The sequence below is a fragment of the Sarcophilus harrisii genome, chromosome 2 (assembly GCF_902635505.1).
Source record: "Sarcophilus harrisii chromosome 2, mSarHar1.11, whole genome shotgun sequence".
NCBI lineage: Eukaryota > Metazoa > Chordata > Mammalia > Dasyuromorphia > Dasyuridae > Sarcophilus > Sarcophilus harrisii.
Window position 1 is genome coordinate 548,054,013 of NC_045427.1, and position 21,717 is coordinate 548,075,729.

A 21,717-nucleotide genomic window follows, 5' to 3' on the forward strand; every position below is an offset into this window, starting at 1 on the left:
TGATCTATAGTGCTGGGAGGACCACATGACTATATTCTGAGGCATCTTTTCTTTCTTTACATTTTGGTTTGTTGATTTTAGCTCTCAAGATTAGATGATCATTCCCCAAACTCCTAATTCTATGCATCTAGCTCTACTTCCTTTCCTGATATACAGGCCCTGTATCCCATCCACCACAAGCATCCCAAACTCAGCAGACCCAAAGTGGAACTCACAAGATTCCTCCCTCCCCTCACCCCATCTCTCCTTTAAGTTTCCTCAGTTCTGTTGATGCTATCACTAGGCTTTCAGCCACCTAAGTTCATTACCTTTGGAGTCACCCTTGACCCTACTTTTTTCTTGAAACCCCATATACCCATTCAGTTGCCAGTCTTGGTTAATTAAATCTTTACACCATCTCTTGTATTCATCTCCTCTTCACTCTACTAATCTGGTTCAGGTATTCATCAATTTGTACGCCTTTAAATGGTGGTCTTGTTTTCAGTCCCCTTTTTGATTCAGCCTCAACAGAGCTTCCAAATATTATAATATTCCTAAAACATGTATCTGGACATATTAGTCCCTCTCGCATTAAAAAACCCTAAATTGGAAAGGATGCTATCAGGGTATGATGCAAATTTGCCAATCTGGCAATTTTAAGTCTCTGTAATCTGGCTTCCATTTACCTTTTTATTTCATATTGATGTAGTTAGGGAACCAAATGATGCGGTTAGTGGCAGTGCAGAGAATTGTGGGAGCCCCAATTTGGTTGGTACAGGTCCAAAGTGAAAAAATTCATGAACCCAAAATATTAGATTGGCAAAAGAAGTTTATTGTTGGCATTACAGAAGCCAGCTTTTGCTAAGAAGACTGACTTCTGAGTGACAAAGTCCTGGCAGAGAGATAAAGGTCCTAGCAGAGAAATACTGGCAGCGAGATAACAAAAGGTTTATCACTGAGAAGAGAATGTCTCTTCACAGTGCGCAGGGGTCCTGGTAAGCAGCTGTGCCAAGGGGAGAGAGGTTCCTTGGTATGGCATGATTCCTACTTCAGGCCTTCTGCAAATTATGAGTTTAAACGGATCCAACCATGCTTGAGAGCAATTTGGAACTATGCTCAAAAAGTTATCAAACTGTGCATAAACATTTGATCCAGAAATGTTTCTACTGAGATTATATCCCAAAGAGATTTTAAAGGAGGGAAAGGGACTCACATGTGCAAAAATGTTTGTGGTAGCCCTTTTTGTAGTAGCAAGAAACTGGAAAATGAGTGGATGCCCATCAGTTGGAGAATGGCTGAATAAATTATAATATACAAATGTTATGGAATATTATTGTGGTAAGAAACAATCAGGAGGATGATTTCAGAGAGGCCTGAACTGATGCTAAGTGCAATGAGCAGAACCAGGAGATCATTATACACAGCAACAAGAAGACTATACAATGACCAATTCTGATGGACGTGGCTCTCTTCATATTGAGATGATTCAGACCAGTTTCACTTGTTCAGTGATGAAGAGAGCCATCTACACACAGAGAGAAAACCATGGGAACAGTGTGGAACACAACATAGCATTCTCACTCTCTCTGTTATTTGTTTGCATTGTGTTTTTCTCAGCTTTTTCTTTTTCTTCCTCCTTGTTCTGATTTTTCTTAAGCAACAAGAAAATTGTATTAATATATATGCATATATTGGATCTAAAGTGTATTTCAGCACATGTAACATATATTGGACTATCTGTCAGCAAGGGGAGGGAGTGGGAGGAAGGAGGGGAAAATTTGCAACAAAAGATTTTGCAAGGATCAATATTGGAAAAATAGCCCATGCATATGCTTTGTAAATAAAAAAGCTTTAACAAAAAAAGTAAATAAAATGAAATAAAAAATAAAATAAAACTAAAAAAAAATTATGAGTTTAAAATTGAGTGTTTTTATAAGGAATATGAGACTGAAGTTTCAATTGAATGAGAATTTCCCTTTAATGTTGTCACTGCCCCCAGGCCTAGATTTCTGGTTGAATGAGACCACTTACTGGGAGTGGTTTTGAGCCAATTTTCAACTCAATAGAGGGTGCAGCTAGTCCCACCAAGATAACAGAATGAAACCACTTTATCTTGATTCCCTGAGACGGGCCTCTTCCAGAGGAGAGTTTTTCCAAAGTTCAAGGAGAGTTTCTTCCCCCAAAGTCAGGAGAGTTTCAAGGTTCTCCCCATCAATATCATACCTTTCATATCATACCCCTCTTTTTTTTTTTTTGCAATAAATTTACCTGTTAGCCTTTCCCTGTAAAAAAACAGAACAAAAACAAAACAAAAAAATTTCATTTTCCATCTCTGTGCCTTTGCTTTGCATTATCTTGTATCTAAAATGAACTCCCATCTCCTCTCCTCTTGATAGAATCTCTGACTTTCTTCAAATTATAACTGACATGTCCTCCACAATTATGACCATTCAGCACTCTTGCTCACCTGAAATTATTTGTATGTGTTTTGCATTTATTTCTCGGGGTACATGTTGTCTCCTACCAGTAGATGCAAGCCCCTTGAAAGCATGATGTAATTTTTGTCTCTGTACCTTCAAATATTACATGCAGTTGATATTTAGTTAAAAAAAATATTTAAACCAAGAAAGCATTACACTTTTGGCTATGGCTGTCTGCCTCTGTGTGTGTGTGTGTGTGTGTGTGTGTGTGTGTGTGTGTGTGTGTACAGTGAAGGAAGGAGGTGTTATCACAGCCTTTGGATTTTGCTGCTAGTGTACCAAATATAGAATAGTGAGATGCTTAGTAAATGCTATTCAATGATGATGAAATAACAGGGCAACTGAGGTTAGAGACTTACTCAGAGGATTATCAGCATAGAAGTAGAAGGGGTTTTGCAGATCATTTAGTCAGCCCCACATGGTTTAGTGGCAAGACCCCTGTACTTCAATCAAAAAACACTTGTCTCTGCAGCTTAGAACTTGAGTGTCCTAACTTGCATTTCTTTAATCAGTAGTCATTTGGAGCATTTTTTAACACATATCTTTATTTTAATAATAGGTTTTTATTTTTCAAAATACATGCAAAGATAGTTTTCAATATTCATCTTTGCAAAACCTTGTGTTCCAAAATTTTCTCTCCCTTTCCCCATATTCCTCCTCCCCCAGAGAGCAAGCAATCTGAAATAGGTTACACATGTGCAAGTCTTCTAAACATATTTCCACATTTGTCACGTTGCACAAGAAAAATCAGATCAAAAAGGGAAAAAAATGAGAAAGAAAAAAGGAAGCAAACAACAACAAAGGTGTTGTTGTGGTGAAAGGTGAAGGTGAAAATACTATTACTAATCCACATTCAGTCTTCATAGTTCTCTCTCTGGATGCAGACGGCCCTTTCCATCACAATTTTATTGAAATTGCCTTGAATCACTTCACTGTTGAAAACAGCCACGTCCAACACAGTTGATCATCACATAATCTTGTTGCTGTGCACAATGTTATCTTGGTTCTACTCATTTCACTTTGCATCAGTTCATATAAATCTTTCTAGGCTTTTCTGAAATCAGCTTATTCATCATTTCTAATAGAACACTAATATTCCAATACATTCATATATCATAACTTATTCAGTCATTCCCCAACAGATTGACATTCATTCAATTTCTAGTTTCTTGTCACTACAAAAAGGGCTGCTACAAACGTTTTTGCACATGTGGGTCTTTTCCCCTCTTTTATGATCTCTTTGGGATAAGGTCCAGTAGAGACACTGCTAGATCAAAGGGTATGCACACTTTTATAGCACTTTGGGCATAATTTCAAATTGCTTGAAAATGGTTCAATCAATTCACAATTCCACCAACAATGCATCAGAGTCCCAGTTCTCTCACATCCCCTCCAACATTTATCATTATCTTTTCCTGTCGTCTTAGCTAGTCTGAGGTGTAAAGTGGTACCTCAGTGTTGTCTTAATTTGCAGTTCTCTAACCAGTTAGAACATTTCTAACTCAGTGAGTTAGAACATTTTTTCATATGACTACAAATGGCTTTAATTTCTTCATCTGAAAATTCTCTGTTCATATCCTTTGACTATTTATCAACTGAAGAATGACTGTATTCTTATAAATTTGTCTCCATTCTGTACATATTTAAGAAATGAAAACTTTATCAGAAACGTTGGCTGTAAAAATTGTTTCTTAGCTTTATGCTTTCCTTCTAATCTTGATTGTATTGGCTTTGTGTAAAATCTTTTAAATTTAATATCAGAATTATTCAGTGAAGCATATTTTCACTTTTTTGTTTTTTCTTTCATGTGACTTTTCCCTTTTGTTCTCATTCTACTTTTACTATATGACTAATGTGGAAATATGAGTAATACAACCTATATCAAATTGCTTAATGCCTTTGGGAAGAGGGGAGAGAGAAAAAGTTGGAACCCAAAACCTTATAAAAGTGAATACTGAAAATTATCTTTACATGTATTTGGAAAAAATAAAATACTATTAAGTAGGGGAAGAAGAACTTGAGTGTCCTTAGGAATATCACTTTATCTCTCTAGGTGATAGTTTCTTTATCTATAAAATGAGGGAGTTAGATTAGGTGACCACCAAGATCTTGTCTAGCTCCAAATCTCAAGGTCTTTCATGATTCTCCCTATCTAAATCTCTGCAACTATCTTAGTGCCCTTCTGGACTCACTCCCAGGGCTTGACTTCCACCTTTTCTGAATCTAGATGCTCAAGTATCAAGGAGAGGAGGTTGGGTTTGGACAAAATAAAACCAGACCCAGCACTCAACTTACTATACCACCTAGCTGCCCATCATAATGGTTAGCAAACCCAAGCTTCCTGTCCTTGTACTATCTTTTCAGATGAAGAGTTTTGCTCCAGGGGATAGAACCAGGCCCTCTAGACTAGTGGAAGCTATAAGGAACCAGATTTTGGCCCAATGTGAGGAAGAACTTTCTAAAATCAACCAGACCACTTGGCTAAATGATAAATTCTGTCACTGAAAGTGCTCAGACAGGTGCTTGTTTTGTGAGCATATACATTAAAACGGGAACAATACAAATAATAGAATGGTCTCAAGCAAGGATGACATAAATTTATATTTCTGATATAGTCTCTTTAAATGTCCATATTCTTTGGCCCAGAGATCCCACAATTAGGAATGTACTCCAAGTAAGCCATTTATAAAAGCAGAGTTCCTAAATAAACCAAAATACTTATAGGAACATTTTTGTGGGAGCAAGAACTGGAAACAAAATAAATGCTATTGATTGGAAGGAGGGTGAACAAACATTGGTACGTGCAAAGAATGGAGTATTGCTATGCTGTAAAAAGTGACAAATATAATGAATCCAGAGAATCATGGAAAGACTTAAATGAACTGATGCAAAGTGAAATAAGCAGAACCAATATACACAATGATTACAACAATATAGGTGGAAAGAACAACCACAAATCTATCAAAAATGGATTTTTCAAAATTATACAAAACAAGCAGTCTTGAAGAAGAGATAGTGAAAAACACCAGGACTTCTTCACAGAGGTGAGAGGTCCCAGGGTATGGATTGTATATAGTTTGTTCCCCCCCCCCCCAAAATATATTCACCAGTTTTACTGGTTTGTTTGTTTGTTTTTTCTCTTCTTCCTCCATTTACTTAAAAAAATTCTATTGTTATATGGGATGGCTTTCTGGGAGAGGAAGGAAGAATGATACTGGAGGAAATTTAGGCAATTTAGGAACAAAAGATATCATTAAAACTTTTTTTTTGTTTTAGAAAGTTCCCAGAGGCACTTGCCAGATACATTATATACAATGGATTCTGGCACTGGGTAAGAAGCCAGACAAAATGACCTCTAAAGTCCCTTCCTGTTCTATCCCTCTCTGATCTGTTCTGGGCTCAGTTTAACTTTCTGGGCAGGCATATTTCTTTTGTTCTCTCGTGTCTGTTGCTCAGACAGGGCTGCCTGCCAAATGGGCCCCAGACTCAGGGCTCTGCCATCTCTCTTTTGTTTCCAGTGACTTGTAAAGCAGGCCCAGCTACTCCCACAGGATGCAGGGCTCCCAACCCCCCACTCCTTCCCACATACCTCAGAGTCCCTAAAGACATATTCTTCTCAATGGCACTACTGAAGTCCGGCCTCCCCAAGTTAGCCACATCCAAAGTATCCAACGTAAGGAAAAGTAGCTTTATTATTTCTCACAGAAGGAAGCAGCTTGTACCCTAGGAGCACAGGAGGGTACAGAACAGACCCAGTACAGAAACATGTCCCTGAACTGATTTTGGCAGTGAGAACTGTGGGTCTAGAGGGAATGGTTGGCTCCAGCTTAGGAGACTAAGGGCTTCGGCTGGCACCTGTAAGATTCCCCAGTCCAGGGGCTCTGAAAAAGCGGAGGCTAAGGCAGATCATGCTTCCTCAATCAGGATCGTGTCCTTGGGGACAGGGGGCAGAAATGGGGGTCCCTGTTCTTGGTATCACCTATGTCGTTTCCGGATCGCCTGTAGTTCCTGGTGGATGGCACTGAAGTTGGGTCGCTGGCCTGGATCATAGGCCCAGCATTGCTCCATCAACCGGAACACAGCATCTGGGCACAGGTCTGGGCAGGGCAGGCGCCCACCTGGGGGTAATAGGAACAGGTGAATAAGAAGAGAATAGGAGACCAGATGTCCAGAAGGAGCCCAGTAATAATCATGTTTCCCAAGCAACTCTCATTTCCTAATATAATATCTACCATCTTTGGATTAATTAGATCAGGCATTCTGGTGAAGTTTCTTAGAACCCTTTCTCAGAATAATACTTTTAAAGGCATAAAATATAGTATATAAAGTGTGTTGCAATCCTTAAGTGCTATATAAATATTAGTTATAATTAAATGTATAAAATAAAATTTATAGTATTACAAATGAAACAATTATATTAAATAAAGATGTATTTTTTTTTTCTATCCAAGGTCATGTATCTCTTTGAAATCTGTTCACAGATCCTATGGACTCCAAGTTAAAAAAAAATTTGGCCTAGACAATTGCTAAAGTTCCTTCCAGTCTTAAATCCTTTGAATTTTTGCCCAAGTGAAGTGTCCTAGGGAGCAGTAAGAATCTAGCTGTCAAGGTCTGAGTTCTAATCCTACCTCAGACACTTACTAGTTGCATAACCCTGGGAAGTCACTTAACAACTCTTAGCCTCAGTTTCCTTATCTGTAAAATAGGGATAACAATGATTCCTATCTCATAGAGTTACCATGAGAACTGACTGAGATAACACCCATAAAGTGCTAAATTAAAGCTAGCTATTGAGAAGTGGCCACAAAACCACCCTGGTGAAGCCGGATCCTGGAAATTTACAGCTGCTGAGGGGAAGTTGCTCACCCTTCCTACCTTTTTCTACAAGCTCCCGAGTTTGCTGGTTGCTGAGGTTGGAGTAGGGAGATGCTCCCAGACTGAAGGTCTCCCAAAGCAAGATTCCGAAGCTCCATACGTCACTCTCAGAGGAGTAGCGCCCTGTGAGCAGAACCAAAGAGGGAGGAAAGAAAAACCCAGGAGCTAGTTCTTGGCCTTCTGACCAAGTCAGAGAGACAAGAAGTGCCCGATAGCTCAGGGCCATGGCTGGGAGCATAGCTCTCACCTGGGTGGGTGGCAGAAGGTAGATGAGGGTCTCTAAGTTGGGCTAGGCTAATTGCAGAAAGGGAAGAGGCAATAAGGGGGGAGCTGAGGGCTGGGTGCAAGCGGGAATGTTAGCTATAAACCAGCCAACTCCACCATGCAAGGTACGCTGGAGACCCACTTCCAGGTTCAGAAAGCACCATTAAAAAGGACAGCCTGTCTTACCCCTGCTTGGGGACCAGTGCCGGGTAGGGCAGTGGGAACAAGGAAAGGAATTGGTACCGTAGTTCAGAGCTTCAGGCGCCGTCCATTTGACAGGGACCTGTCTGAGACCCCCCGAGGCTGCATAGATTCCATCTGCCCCCTCTCTAGACATTCCAAAATCACTGATCTTCAGCACATTCTTCTCTGTTACCAAGCAATTTCGAGCAGCCAAGTCCCTGGGGGAGGCAGAAGCACAGGGAACTCGATCCGTAAGACCTCCCAGTCCCAGAACCCCGAGTTTTCCCAAGGCCAATCATGATGGCCCCCAAACCTCAGCAAAGGATCGGGGTGGCAGCTCCCATCGCCCTGATGAGGGGTACAATGTCCTCTGAACGCTCACCGGTGGATACAGTGCTTGCTCTCCAAGTATTCCATGCCAGCAGCCGCGTCTCCCACCATCTGCAGCAACAATTTAACCCGAAGCCGGGCACCCTCTGTCCGAAGAAAGGTCAGGAAGTCCCCACCTGGGGAGGAGGGGAGGGGAACACAAAGAATTGGGGCATCTTGGATGCTATTTCATTACAGGCCTTGGGAAAATCACCAGTCAGAAGGCCTGCATTTAAGTTGTGCCTTTCATACGCTTTATGGAATGAGATAATTTATGTAAAGTGCTTCTAAAAACCTCAGAGTGCTACATCCATCAGTGAAGGGGACCAAGTGCAGCTCGGTGTGTCGGCCACTTTGGATCCCGGACTCCTCCCTGCGGAGGGCCTTGCATCACTCATGAGCCTTGCCACACCCAAGACGGACAGGCCGTAGTGGGGAGTGTGCTGACACAATGGGAGCCACTGGGGAAGAAGATGGCAAAGCACTCGGGTGTCTGCTGAGAAATCTCACAGACAGTGTGGGGGCAGAAAGGCGACGTCCGGTGGGCTGTGGTCCATGGGGCCACAACGAGCCAGACATGATGAACAAAATGCAGCCTTGGATAAGGATGAATAACCATTATTATCCCTGACTATGTGACTACTGGCAAGTTGAGGCAAGTCTGGGTAATACAGTAGAGAGAGCTCTGGCCCTGGAGTGAAGACGACCTAAGTTCAAAACCTATTTTCAGATGATTAGCTCTGTGACCCAGGTAAGCCACTTCAACTCTGTCTCACCTGTAAAATGGAGATAATAATAGAATTACCTCCTAGGCCTCTTGTGAGGATCCAATGAAATAATAATTGTAAAGCACTTAGCATCGTGCCTCATCTACAGTAGTTGCCACATTCAATTGTTAATTCATTTTCCTCATCTGTGAGATGGGGGATAATAATACTTGTGCTAGATTGTGGTGAGGAAAGCACTCTCTAAACCACAAAGTGCTAGATGAGTACGCTGTTATTGCGATTGTTGTTTTCCCTCAATACTTCTCATTCATCTTTGTTAAACCTTCAAAAAATATCATTGGATACTCTTACTCCTGAGGCACTTTCAGAAGCCTTGGACTGAAAAAGAGAAGCTATCTGTTCTGAAGAAGGCACCTTCTCTCACCCGGCGACACTCACCTTGCACCAGCTCCATGACGATGTAGATGGGCTGTTTTTGGGTACAGACCCCAATGAGGCGCACGATGTTGGGGTGACTGTACTGCTTCAAGATCCTGTGGAGGAATCACCATGGGAGGGGTCTGGTCAGGGTCACATTTATAGCCCTATTTCAACAGAAACCTTTCTATGTCCTCTCTTCCTTGGCAGCGGGAGGTGGCGAGTGGTAGGTACAGCTCATCGCTAGTGGTAGGCAATGCAGGTGGCTGCCCAGGGCCCAGCACAGAGGACATTTCTAGAGACCCTTTTTAATATTACTTTTTATAAATGTACATATTGTCAATGAGCTCAGCTCTCAGGGGTATGGGGGAACTTATTTTGTTTTATCAAGTGAGAGATACCATAGTGAAGCTTTCATGCCCATAACAAATAATGGAGGGGCAGCTGTGTGGTGCAGTGGGTAGAGCCCCAGCCCTGAAGCACCAGGACCTGAATTCAAATGTGTCCTCAGACACTTAACACTTCCTAGCTGTGTGACTCTGGGCGAGTCACTTAACCCCAATTGTCTCAGCAAAATAATAATAATAATAATGGGTAAGAGCAATGAATAAAGGGTTCAACTTTTTCATGTTGATGAACACAATTTCCAAAATTTATTGAGGGATTTAACTTTCTTTTCTAGGCTCTGACAGGACCTCCCTGTGATATGAACCAAGAGGCTGGGGACTATGTCTTGCCTAAACTTCTTATTTCTGCCAAGTGCACGATGTAGGTGCTTGCACAAGTAAATTGAATAGGGCATTAGCTTGAAAACGAGCTAGGGCAGACTAGGAGCTTGACGACAATACTCCTCCTCCTCACCTTGCTTCCTGCAGAAACTTGGCCTTGAGATCAGGTGGGAGAGTTTCTCGACAGGATTTTACTGCCACCAGAGTGTTGTCAGCTCGCAGACGGCCGCTAAACACTTCTCCAAAGTTCCCCTGAAACAACCTTAGATTCAGACTAGTTTTCACTAGTTAGTCACTCTTGTTTTCTTCCCTTTTCTCCTGCAACCACAGCATTATACCAGCCGACTCATCTTCCTTCTGCAAATGCTCTGGCCAAAAGGCAGCTCAAACCCAATGTCTCTCAAAGAGTTAAAATGAAGTTGGGGAAAACAGCATAAGTACATATGTAATAAGAAAATACACTGCTATTTTCTATGGCAGTCGAGAGAAACGACATAGATAATATTCCATTTGACTCTATTTTTTCGCAGATTTACTCTCCTAATCATGTTTCTAAGCTGGTGTTAAAACTACATATCTTGTTACCATCTTATACTTACCAGATTGGCTAATACCAAATAAAAGGAAAATGACAAATACTAAAAAGTCTGTGGAAGAATAGGGACACTGATGTACTGTAATTGGAGTTGTGAACTAGTTCAACATTCTGGAGAACAATTTGGAACTATGCCTAAAGATATAAAAAAAATTTTTTATAGCAGTTCTTTTTGTGACAGTACAGAATTGGAAATTGAGGGGATATCCATCAAGTGGAGAATGGCTGAACAAGTTATAGTGTAGATTGTGATATTGTAATGATTAATTGTAAAAGACTTAGATACTCTGATCAATACAATGATCCAAGCCAATTACAAAAAAGGACTCATGATGAAAAATGCTATCTACCTCTCATGAGAGAATTAAAGAACTCTAAAGGTAGACTGAAACATATTTTTCCCTTGTTTTTTTTTGAAGCATGGTTAATATAGAAAAATATTTTACATAACTTCATGTATATAAAGGATATCATATTGCTTGCTTTCTTAATGGGTGGGGAAAGGGCTAGAGGGAGGAAGATAATTATGAACTCAAAATTTTAAAAAAGGATATTAAAAAGCTTTAAAAAGTAAAAATTATAAAAAAATTATAAATTCTAAAAAACACTTTGAATATATACTAACTGAGAATGACAAATTATTTAGCCTTCCTGAACTTTAGTTTCCCAATCTGTAAAACCAAGGGGGTGGCCTGGAGGGATTCTGAGTTCCTTTCAAGCTCTAAAAGTAGGTTCCACACAAATTGAAGTGTGTGTCATAGGGAAGCCATCTTTAAAGTGATCTACAAGGTGTCTAATAATTGGCGGTTGCCAGTATCCAAAATATCTGGATCAAGCTAAAGGTTGGTGACTAATTTGCAATCAAACAAAGCTTCCCAGAAAGTGTACCTTAATGGGAGACAACTAGAAGAAAAGAGGGAGGCTATTTCATGTATATAACTTAGGAGTTAGGAAAAAGAGAAGATGGATATGGAAGAATGAGGCAGGGGCAATGAATTAGGAGGGAAATGTAACTCAGAGAATGTAAATTGGCATGGTGCTGACACTTACCCTTCCAATTCTTTCACCCAATACCAGGTCTTCATGGTTCAGGGCCCACTTGTCCTGGGAAAGAATTGGATTTGAGAATATTCAAAAAAAAGATGGTTGTTGGGTTCTAAGGGAGGACTGCATGAGTTTTGGGTCAACCAGGTCTGTTGGAGAGGTCTTTTCCTACTTTGTGAGCTAAAAATTATTGAAAATCTTTACTTCCCTCTCTCCCTCCCTCCTCTGCCCTTCATATTCTAGGAAAAAAAAACCTCCCCTTGGATGAGGATCAGGGTACTGGGTACAAAAGGGGAAAGGTAACATTAGGGTGAGGGCAGAAGGATCAGTTTGCCAGAGGATAGGGGAGGAAATTGAGAGGCTTGACTTGAGATAATTACCTTGGGGATAGCCTTGTTGAGACTGATACCACTTTTTTTGGTGAGGGGCTGCTGGGAACGGAGTAAGTGGTCAATGAGCAAGGGGATGCTGGGGAATCCATCCCCTTCTAGCCGGTAGAGGTTCTGTGAAGTGGATCATAGTAGGAAATCAGCACTCCTAGATGATGAGAGAGGTCTAGCTCCTACAGGAAGAAGCTGCCTGATTTTGGGCTGGCCAGGTTTATGGGAACAACTTTGCCCTGATAAAGGGGAATGTGGTCTTCTTGGCTTAGTTGTTAAACCATATGTCTTATAAGCAATAGATCAAATCCTAGTCATATTTACTTGGTTCTATTTAGCATATCACTAATATACAAATATGGCCTCCTCTCCATTCCCCAGATAGAGATATAGCATAGTTTAGTGAAAAGAACAATAGTTTAGGGTAGGAAACGGCTCTATCTACTTCCAGTTTTGTTATTAATTAGAAGTATGACATTAGATGGTCATTTAAGCTCTCTAAGCCTCAGTTTCCTTTTGTGTAAATTGAATAGTGAGACTGGATAATTTCCAGATTCTTTATAGCCCCAGAATTCTATAACTCTAAGATCCAATGCCCTTTTTTGCCCCTATGATTTATTTTTATAATTTTAAGAGTGTCTGATACAGTTCTCCCTGGGACTTAGGCAAATATATGTCCTTCATAAGGCTCCCCTTGAACTCACATCTGAGGACTGGATGATGAAATGCCGAGGCTGCCCATCCCACATCACGGATAGCACATATTCTTGTTTTCCCTGGCTTTCTCGCACAAGAAAATCCCCAGAATTCACTAGTAACTCTTGCACCTCTGTTCGTGGAATTGCACCATGATACCACACCTGGTCCTGTAGAGGCTTCTGTATATCTGGGATGAGCTGTAATGGTGGAGGGAGCTGGGGGAGGGAAGGGTGGATAGAGTAGGCAGGGAGAAGAAGAAGAGGAAAACAACCCAAATAAACACATGGAACACTTTCCATTGCTTCCTCCTTGATTCGGATTCTCATTATTTTTCCCTGGACTATTCTAATAACTGCTTAGCTATCTCACCAACTCCAATTTTTCACCCTCTCATGAATTACTGAATTTATATTGCCAAAAGAACAGCTTGGATTATGTAACTGCCCTTCCCCTACTCTACATGTCCTCCTCCTAGTGCCCTTCGATAGAGTCCTACATAGCTTACCAAATTAAGTATAAATTTCTTAGTTTGACATTCAGAGCTCTTTACCATATGGCTCTTCTATCTCTGGTCTTCTCTCTCACTACTTAGCAAATGTTCCCTTTGTGGTAGCCAAAGCAGGATACCTGCTGTTCCCTGAACATGTTCCACACCTTTACCACATCCATACCCTGCTTCTTTCTATTCCCTCCACTTAGAATGCTCCTCCCTCCACCCCCATCCCTCCTGTCAAAATTCCACCCATTCTCTGCGACAAAGAAGGGTTTAGTGTGGGGGCGAAGTGTTAAGGGGAAATAATGATGATATAAAAACAAAAGGCAACAATAATTTTTTTTTAATCCTACTTGTCAAAAAAATAAAAATCCTATTTATCCTTCAAGGTGCCAGATCCTTAATCTTCTACTATACTCTCAGTGAGATATGATTTACTTCTGTTCAAAATTCCTGAAACTGTTCTCTTATGGCACTTACTCAAATACTGGATTGGGTTGCAGCTATTTATGGACGTGTCCCCCATTGTTAGCTCTCAAGGGCATGGAACATATCCAACTCATCTTTGATAACCCATGGTTTCCACCACTGCATATGTTAGGTTCAATAAATGCTTGCTTGACTGAGCCACATTCTTAAGAGTGAGGGGCTAATGCATAATCAAAGTCAAAGTGTGGGTGGAGATATACTGAGGTTGTAGTCAAGGCTGGGGGGAAGGGAACTGTGGGAGACTGATGGTGAACATTGTGGCTTTGAATTCATGGGAGAGATCTGGTTAACCCACCAAAGGAAAAACAGCTACTTTTTTCCCCAAAAGTGAAGGCCCAGACCACCCTGCTTGACACAATCATGGAGAAAAGGAGGAAAATCAAGTGGGAGGAATATAGAGTGAATGGGTTTAGAACTTGAGTAGTCTAGACCTACTTACTGAGAACTTAGGACGGAAGATTCCTGAGATATGGTTCTTCAGGATTTCCAAGGTGGGTGTCCTTCCACCCTCACGTTCCTGTTCCTGTGATCAAAGATAGATCAAAGAAGGCTGACTTTTCAAGAAAGAGGAAGAAGTCTAATAAGAATCTATGAATGTTGAGAGAAGCAGAAATGAGCGAGGGGGACGTTCTCTCGGGGCTGGGGTCACAACGTGAGGTAGGAGATGTGGCGTACTGTGGAAGAGGTGGAGTGCTGGTCATCCTGGAGCACAAGGACAGGGGGTGGCTCCCCAGGGCCCAGCTGCTCCAGCTTGCTCTGAAGCAGCTCCTGCTGAGCTTTCAGTTTTGCTTGGCTGCACAGGGCCATCTGGAAATCTTGGAGTGCCTCCTGTAGGGCTTGGCGCTTCCCAAGGAGCTGTACTCTGCAGGGTAGACCAGATGGCCTGATAGAGAAGATCCACCACTTCTGCCCCTTCCCTCTTTTCTCCTCTAAACTATATTTCTCCTCCAGATCCTCCTTTAACTCTATTCTTTCAGTCTCACCTCTCTCTTGGGTGAATACTTTCTTCTTCCCTCTGAATCTCCCTCTGCATCTGGGTGACCACCTGCTGCCTGGTCATCACCATTTCTGTGGCTGTGGTCATCTCCTCATTCACAGAAGTTAGGCTATAGTCCCCAAAACACGCGTCAGTGATGGACCCATCCCTTCCCGCCTCCAAGGACAGAGCAGTTTCCAGTAAAGTTGCTCACAATCTTACTTGTTACTACCACCCCCTCCCAAGGACCCTGCATCCTCAACCCCCACGCTGCATCTTGTGTGATTAGAATCTCCAGCTGTTCTCCCCACACAGGGTACCCTCAGCACCCCCTGCCCACACACAGACACCGTGGCACCCCCCCTTGCCTCACACACGGGCCATGTTCCCACACATACGCGTGCTGTACGCTTTCTATCGTCAGTTCATTCAACTGCAGCTCCCCGGGTTCCAGCTGTTCCCCTTCCTCCAACAGAGTATCATCAAAGGTCACACAGGGAGGGGTGTTCGGTGGTGATCTGTGGAGGAGCGGGTAGTACCATAGAGGTCAGAGTTCAAGGGTGATTCCTGCCCTGGGCAAGGAGAAAGTACTCAATAAAGAGGCTCTGGTACTTGGTGGGGACAGGGAGAAGGTAAGTGAACTCCTTGTGAGCTTACCCATACTGCTGAAGAAAGCCTTCATACTCAGTGTAGGGATTGATGCAGGCTGCAGCAGCTGCAATCTCCTGATGGATGGTCACCACTTCATCCTGAACCAGGCTGCTGATCTCAATGTACTCCTGTAGAATCTCTCTCCTGTTTGCCATCCCCCACCCGAAGCACAGAGAGCTGTAGGAGACTCTCTCACAGGAGGGAGGAAGCTTTCTACACCCCAAATCCGCCCCCACCTCATTTACTGCTACCTGCCAGGTCCAGGGCCTAATAAACCCTAGATGCAGAAGGAGGGGGTGATGCAGTGTATGCAGTGCCAGGCTCTCAGAGGCTTACTAGTTGTGTGACTCTGGGCAAGTCCCTTCACCCATCTGTCTCAGTTTCCTCAACTTTAAAAGAGGGTTAATAACACCACCAGCGGTCGTAAGATCTGTAAAGCACTTACCCCAATGCCTGGCACACAATTGTTGGGAAAATATTTGTCTCTCTTCCCTTCCCCTACCCAGTCCTTTCTTTGTCCTTTTGTCCCGGCCCCTAGCCCAGTCCTTGGTGCTACCTCTTGCAACCCTACCCCTTTTTATTTTTCCTCAAAGAGATTGGTCAATGGCTCAGGAAAGTTTTACAAGCAAATTTAGAGTCTTCTGATATTGGGAAGGGGGAATCATAGGATCACAGATTGAAAGCTAATCCCTTCATTTTACAAATGAAGTAAATGAGGCTCAGGGAAATAAGGTGACTTGACCAAGATTTCACAGACAGCAGAGTTCAGATTTGAACTCAGATCTCTTTTGATTATATTGTGCTGTCAGAAAGTGTGTGATAGGATAAACCAGTCTGGATTTCTGGGGAATGTAGAGGACAATATGGAAGGTGAGGAAAAGGATTCGGGGAGCTACAGAGGTCAAGTGGGAGGGTCTTTACAGGATTAGGGCCATCTCCTGATGCAGGTCTTGCAGGGACTGTAGCAGGCCAGGCAGCAGCAGCTGATGGTGGTGTTGATGGTGTAGCTGGGCAGCCCGGATGCCCAGCACATAGCGATTGTGATGAGCGTAGAGCTTCCAGAGGCTCCGAACATATTTATCCTTAGCCTTGTCACGGTCTTTATCTGTAGGGAGAAGTGACCCACGACATAGGCAGAGTGGATTAGATCCTTCCCAGTACTAAAGAGAAATCAGTAAGATGCATAGCAACCCACTTTCCAGGGCGACCCTGATTTCTCCAGGGCTAGCTAGGAATTATCCCAGTCTTTCTGAGCTTCTCTAGATCAGGGATGACTTAAGGATGAGCTTATTCCCCTCCTCCAAGACTATATGCATAGGGCTTTTCTAGAGCAAATGAGTTTCTAAGGGGAAGGAGGAAAGGGAAAATTTGGTCCAGAAGCTCCTTCCTCAGCAGTTTTTCTAGATGAGAGGCTATTGAGGAATGGACTTGGTATTTAAAGTATTTTTTATCAATTCCAAACCTAGATACTGCCTGAGTATCGATGGGGGCCAATGAGGATGCCCAAAAGTTAGGACGTAGTTCTTATCCTCAATAAACCTCAGGTTATATTGAACTCAGAGACTAATGAGGCATTTGTATGGGTAAGAATTGGGTTCTTTTCAGTTTGGCTTCCTTTCTTTAGGAAAGAAGTCCTATTGTTCCCCTCGGTTTGACCTTGGACATGGCTCCTCATTCTAGATACATGCCTCTGGAGAAGGTATTATTAACCAGTGATGTTACCTACCTTTGCTTGCTTCCTGGTATTTGCGTTTGGCGTGAGCGCTGTCACGTGCCAGCACCCGATACTGACTTTTCAGCTTTTCAATATCTAGGTTGTGTGTCTGATAGAATAAGGGAAAATAGTTAGTATCTGTTCTAAGTCCCTAAACCAGGAGATGCTTTGGGGCAGGGTTGCCTCTGTTAGGAAGTAGACAGAATCCCTAGAAGTGATGTGACTCTAGTACAGTGGAGCTGAAAAGTTAAACAACACTCTATTCAGAAATGATAGTATTACAAAGGCAGCTAGGTGGTCCAGGGTCCAGACTCTAGGTCAGGCCTAGAGTGAGGAAAAGTTGAGTTCAAATTTGACTTCAAACACTTGTTAGCCGTGTGACCCTGAGCAAGTCACTTAACTGTTTGGCTCATTTTCCTCATGTATAAAAAGAGTTGAAGGAAATGACAAATGACTCCAGTATCTTTGCCAAGAAAACCTCAAATAGGTTCATGAAGATTTGGACATAAATGAAAAAATGACTCAATAAATGATAGAAAAACAATCTATATCAACAAAAACCATTCAAAGGTTAAAGAAAAGTGGATTAAAAATAAACAATCTCTTTCTGTATGCTCTGGCTACAACAATGTAAAAGAGGCTACTAGTTTTCTCAAGGTCTGGGAGGTTATTTTGAAAAAAAAGATCTAATTTTTAAAAAAATTTTATATTTCAATTTATTTTATTTATTTAATATTTTCCCCAGTTATATTCAAAACTTTTTTTTACATTTGTTTTTAAGACTTTTGAGTTCTAATTTCTCCCCTTACCCCCACTCATAATTAAGAAAACACATGTGAAATTATATAAAAAATTTCCTTAACAGTCAAGTTGTGAAAGAAAACATAGAAGATATAAATTTTTTGGCTCTTCAGAAATGTAATGTATTGCTCTGATAGAGTACTGAGACCAGGATCAGGAGACAGGGTTCTCATTTTAGCTTGGACAAGTTGCTCTAAGTCCTCTAGGTCTTAGCTTTCTAATAGGTGGATGAAGCTATATCAGAATGTCATGTTTGAATAATAGAATTGGGAATACATAACATTCCTTTTAGAAGAGCCTGTGATTTTTGTCATCATGGAGAATTCCAGATGTGGACATTTCTTTCAATAAGTCTGTAACTTAGTAAGTTTTAGGGAATTGCAAAAAGTATTTAAGAGGTCACAATAACTTCCCAAAGTCAAAGTTAGTGTCAGAGGCGGGATTTTTCAGGTTTTCCTGACTCCCAGATCAACACATTACCTTTATTAAGATCTCTTTCACCTCTAAAACGAAAAATCTTCAAATTTTTGAGTTCTGTTCAGCCCAAAACAAATGAGAAACTGTAGATCACATCTTGACCACAAGGTGTCACCATTTCCAACCAAAAAACTAGAGAATTCCTTGGTTATTTGGATACTGGAATCTGAGTAGGGCAAGGCCATGAAGTCTGGGAGTTGGAGAAATTAGGCAGGAAGAGAGGACCCTGGGGAACTGGAAACACATTCTTAGCATATGAAAGTGAGGGGCCAAGTTAGTGCCATTGATTTTGAAAGTGCTCAGTCCAGACTAGATGGGTAGTAGTTACCTAGAGATCTCTAGAGAAGTAGGGGTGGAGGTTGAGGATAAATTTTGGAAAGGAAGGAACATCATCAACTTTAAAGATTCTAGAACCTTGGAAAGATCAACCAATCTTCTCTTCTTTCTTTCAATATTTTCCCTTAAACTTCTGACCATACACTGGATTATTTTTCATATGGGGGATAGGGAGAGTCCCCTAATCCATGATTCATTTCTAGGAGGGATTGGGTGTCACCAGTTTTTTGCAGGAAGGGAACTGGTCATACAAGAAAAAGGATTGTTTTCAGGTCAATGTGGACAACTGGAGGTGGGTGCAGAGTAGGAGTAAAAGATTGGCTTGGGCAAAATGATGAGGAAAACTGGAAGTACAGTACAGGCAGTCCCTTAAAGGAAAATTAACAAAAAAGAGGAACAAAAGAGAAATATTTTTTGAAAAGGAATGTGGTTAGAGAAACCAGACTAGATAATTTCAGAAAAGGAAGGAGAACAGGTTATGACTAAGGAACTTTTCTTTCAATTTTGAACCAAGAAATTCTTAGAAAAACTCTGGAAAAAGAATGAAATGAATGGGCAGCTTACCTGAACCTTTCATAAATCACTACTTACCACCAAACCTTTTATTCTACCAAAGTAGTCTAGAGAAAGGCACCTCCAGCAACAATCCCTTCCTGAAGTCTCCCTCCCCAGATTTACTCTTTACTTTTTGGGAGATATCAAAAAGATGGCAGCTTGGGCTAGAGGGAGAAGGGGAAATGGCACCTTAGTGAGATCTTGTTGGAGCTGCTGCCATTGTTCACTGTAACTTTTCCGAAGTTGCTGCCGTTCCCGGATCAGGATGCTCAGCTTGCTCAGGGGGCCTGAATTCAGATCTTCTGCATGCTGTCTAAGAAGCCGGCTTAGGTTTTCAGTCTGACGAGTTATTTCTGCCCAGGACTACAAATTGGAAAAGCCAAGGTAGAAGATACTAGGGAAGTTGAGGGCAGCTTACTTGGAGAAGGCAGAGAAGCAGTTTGGAGTAATAATGGCTAATAACTAATCTAGATAGCCTTTTTAAAACATTGTCAAAAATATATAATAATAAATGTGAAGAAATATATGTGAGGGTAATATATGTGAGTAAAAATAAAGAAGGATGGTGGCAAAGTCTAATTGTTCACATTGGTGTTGCCAGGCTGGCACTATAATGCCAACCTGTTTGGTCTCAGAGAGCTTTGATGTGCTCTACCACTTAGGATATTGAAATAACTTTGTGAGACTCTTTCGAGTCTTTTTTTAGATAAAGTGAAATCAAAAGGAGTTATAAAAGAGTAAAAACACTGATCAAGAGCACTTGTTATGATGAGAAAAAGTGATAAGAGCACCAGTGAAGGAAATAACGTAGGAAACAGGAACAGAAAATAGGAGCCCACCTGACTGATTTGGCTGACATGGTCAAGGTTTCGGCCCTGGCTGCCCCCTTCCTGTACAGACATGTGGTGTAGCAGCCCTGCATACTCCCGGTCACTTTTTACTCTCTGTGCCATCCATTTCCTCATGCCCTCCAAGAGTCGTAACTCAGCTTCCTGCAACCTTTGCAGTGCTCCATGCCCCTGAGGGCTACATAATTCAGAGGAGAAGCCCATGATGTCCTGGAAGCAAAGATATGTTGTCGTTTCCAGTTGGAATCAAGGTATGGATTGTGAAAGCATTCTTGAGCACAAAGAAGCTGGGCAGAGATGGGGGGGAATCCACCAAGCAGATTCTTGGGGATAGGGTTGTGGGGGTACCCATTAAGATATGACTGCCCTGGAGGCCTACAAAGGAAAGATCCCTTGAGACACTCAATTTCAACTAAGCAAAATAAGATGTCATTTCATTTAGTAAATTGGGGGTGGGGTTCTAAGATCTTCTCTGGGTCCCTTCTTTAAGGTTTAGAAAAAGGAGATCCAGGATGTGCCAAGAACGACTCACTATTACAATCCTCACAAAGCCAAGTATGACCAGAAAGAGGAACAGGAACTTGCGGTTTAAGCCCTCCGGTTCCTTTTATTGATACTGCCCGCCCCAGGTCAGGACTTTATGTCTCTTCCTCCCCCCCCCCATCCCAAATTTCCAATGTTTTCCTATTCCTCCTCCCCCTAACCCGCCCCAGCAGAGTAGGAAACCAACTCGCCGCCTCCTTAAAATTCATAGGGGGCGTTTCCGATACGAGTAGAGGATCCTGAATTTACAGGTGGCTTGATCACATTCTTTTCAAACCGTTGTTACTGGAAGGTCGCGGTCCCTAGACCTCGAAGGCCAGTGGGGAGCTAGTTTATTTAGCTAAGGTGATGAATGGTGCCTCGTTCACTTAGCCAGGCAGCTTTGCCTCCGGCCGCCCCCAATTTTCTCCATTCTTCTAGAATTGCCCGATTCCTGACCTACAGGGATCACTACCATGCTTCCTCGTCCTAGCTCGGGATCTTTAGGATACTCACCCCTGATTTCCTCCGCAATCCCTCCCAGTCCCGCCTGGGCTCCTCAAGACCCTTCTAAAATTCTCCTTCCTCTTCTCTTGCCCGCCGTGCCCCCAGCCTGGGGATCCTCGCAGCCTGCAGCTCTCCACTTTCCCCGGCTCCCGGTCCTCGAGTCCTCTCCCGCACCCTCCCCGCGGCCGAGCCTGCTCTCATCCCCGGGGACCAGCTACGATGCTACGGCGCCGCGGCTGCGCGGCTGGGGGGGGGGGGGTGTTACCGGCGCTGAGAGCTGCTCCTGGCGGCGGTCGCGCTGCCCCCACTCCGGCCCCAGCCCCCGCTGCCTCTCTGTCCAGTTCCTGATTTTGTCGCTTCCTCCTCCCGCCGTTTCACGTGGCCCCGGCCTTAGGGCGGGTCGGAAGAAGGGGAGACTGGAGGAGGGGTTGGGGGGAGTGAGGCGGGGGCTGCTCTGGGACCCTCATTGCTCAGGATGGTCTCTTCTCGTCGGCCTAGGGTTAGTGGGGCAGCTCGGGCTCAATTCTTCTTCCCGTGGGGAAAGCTGGTCTTTCTTTAGTAGCCTGACAAGCTTCTAAGAACTGCGAACCTCTCGCCCCTCACCCCA

At 42.7% G+C, this 21,717-nt stretch overlaps 1 protein-coding gene across 3 annotated transcripts; it reads right to left on the minus strand.

Moving 5' to 3' along the window:
• Window positions 1-6,124: 6,124 nt before the first annotated feature.
• Window positions 6,125-21,681, minus strand: FES (FES proto-oncogene, tyrosine kinase). 3 transcript variants are annotated; one of them, XM_031955628.1, is made up of 19 exons: window positions 21,376-21,681; window positions 20,073-20,291; window positions 19,423-19,596; window positions 17,077-17,173; window positions 16,272-16,455; window positions 15,357-15,494; window positions 15,098-15,217; window positions 14,707-14,829; window positions 14,399-14,585; window positions 14,163-14,246; window positions 12,747-12,956; window positions 12,043-12,165; window positions 11,669-11,722; window positions 10,157-10,275; window positions 9,317-9,411; window positions 8,164-8,287; window positions 7,842-7,999; window positions 7,335-7,457; window positions 6,125-6,577 (listed from the first exon to the last, which is right to left on the minus strand). In XM_031955628.1, the coding sequence occupies exons 2-19, from the start codon at window positions 20,283-20,285 to the stop codon at window positions 6,435-6,437; spliced, it is 2,469 nt and encodes an 822-aa protein (XP_031811488.1). In that variant the 5' UTR covers window positions 20,286-20,291; window positions 21,376-21,681; the 3' UTR covers window positions 6,125-6,434. The 3 variants fall into 3 exon arrangements, with proteins under 3 accessions (XP_031811488.1, XP_031811487.1, XP_031811489.1); XM_031955627.1 differs by having other exon boundaries at window positions 21,120-21,681; XM_031955629.1 differs by lacking the exon at window positions 19,423-19,596 and having other exon boundaries at window positions 21,120-21,681.
• Window positions 21,682-21,717: the final 36 nt, after the last annotated feature.

Excerpts from the sequence above, each read along its gene's own strand:
- FES (XM_031955628.1), bottom strand. The coding sequence starts at position 20,285 with ATGGGCTTCTCCTCTGAATTATGTAGCCCTCAGGGGCATGGAGCACTG. Across the intron at positions 14,830-15,097 it reads ATAGAAAGCGTACAGCACGC|CCTAACTTCTGTGAATGAGG; the intron begins GTATGTGTGGGA and ends TGGGGACTATAG. Across the intron at positions 9,412-10,156 it reads AAGTTTCTGCAGGAAGCAAG|GATCTTGAAGCAGTACAGTC; the intron begins GTGAGGAGGAGG and ends ATTCCTCCACAG.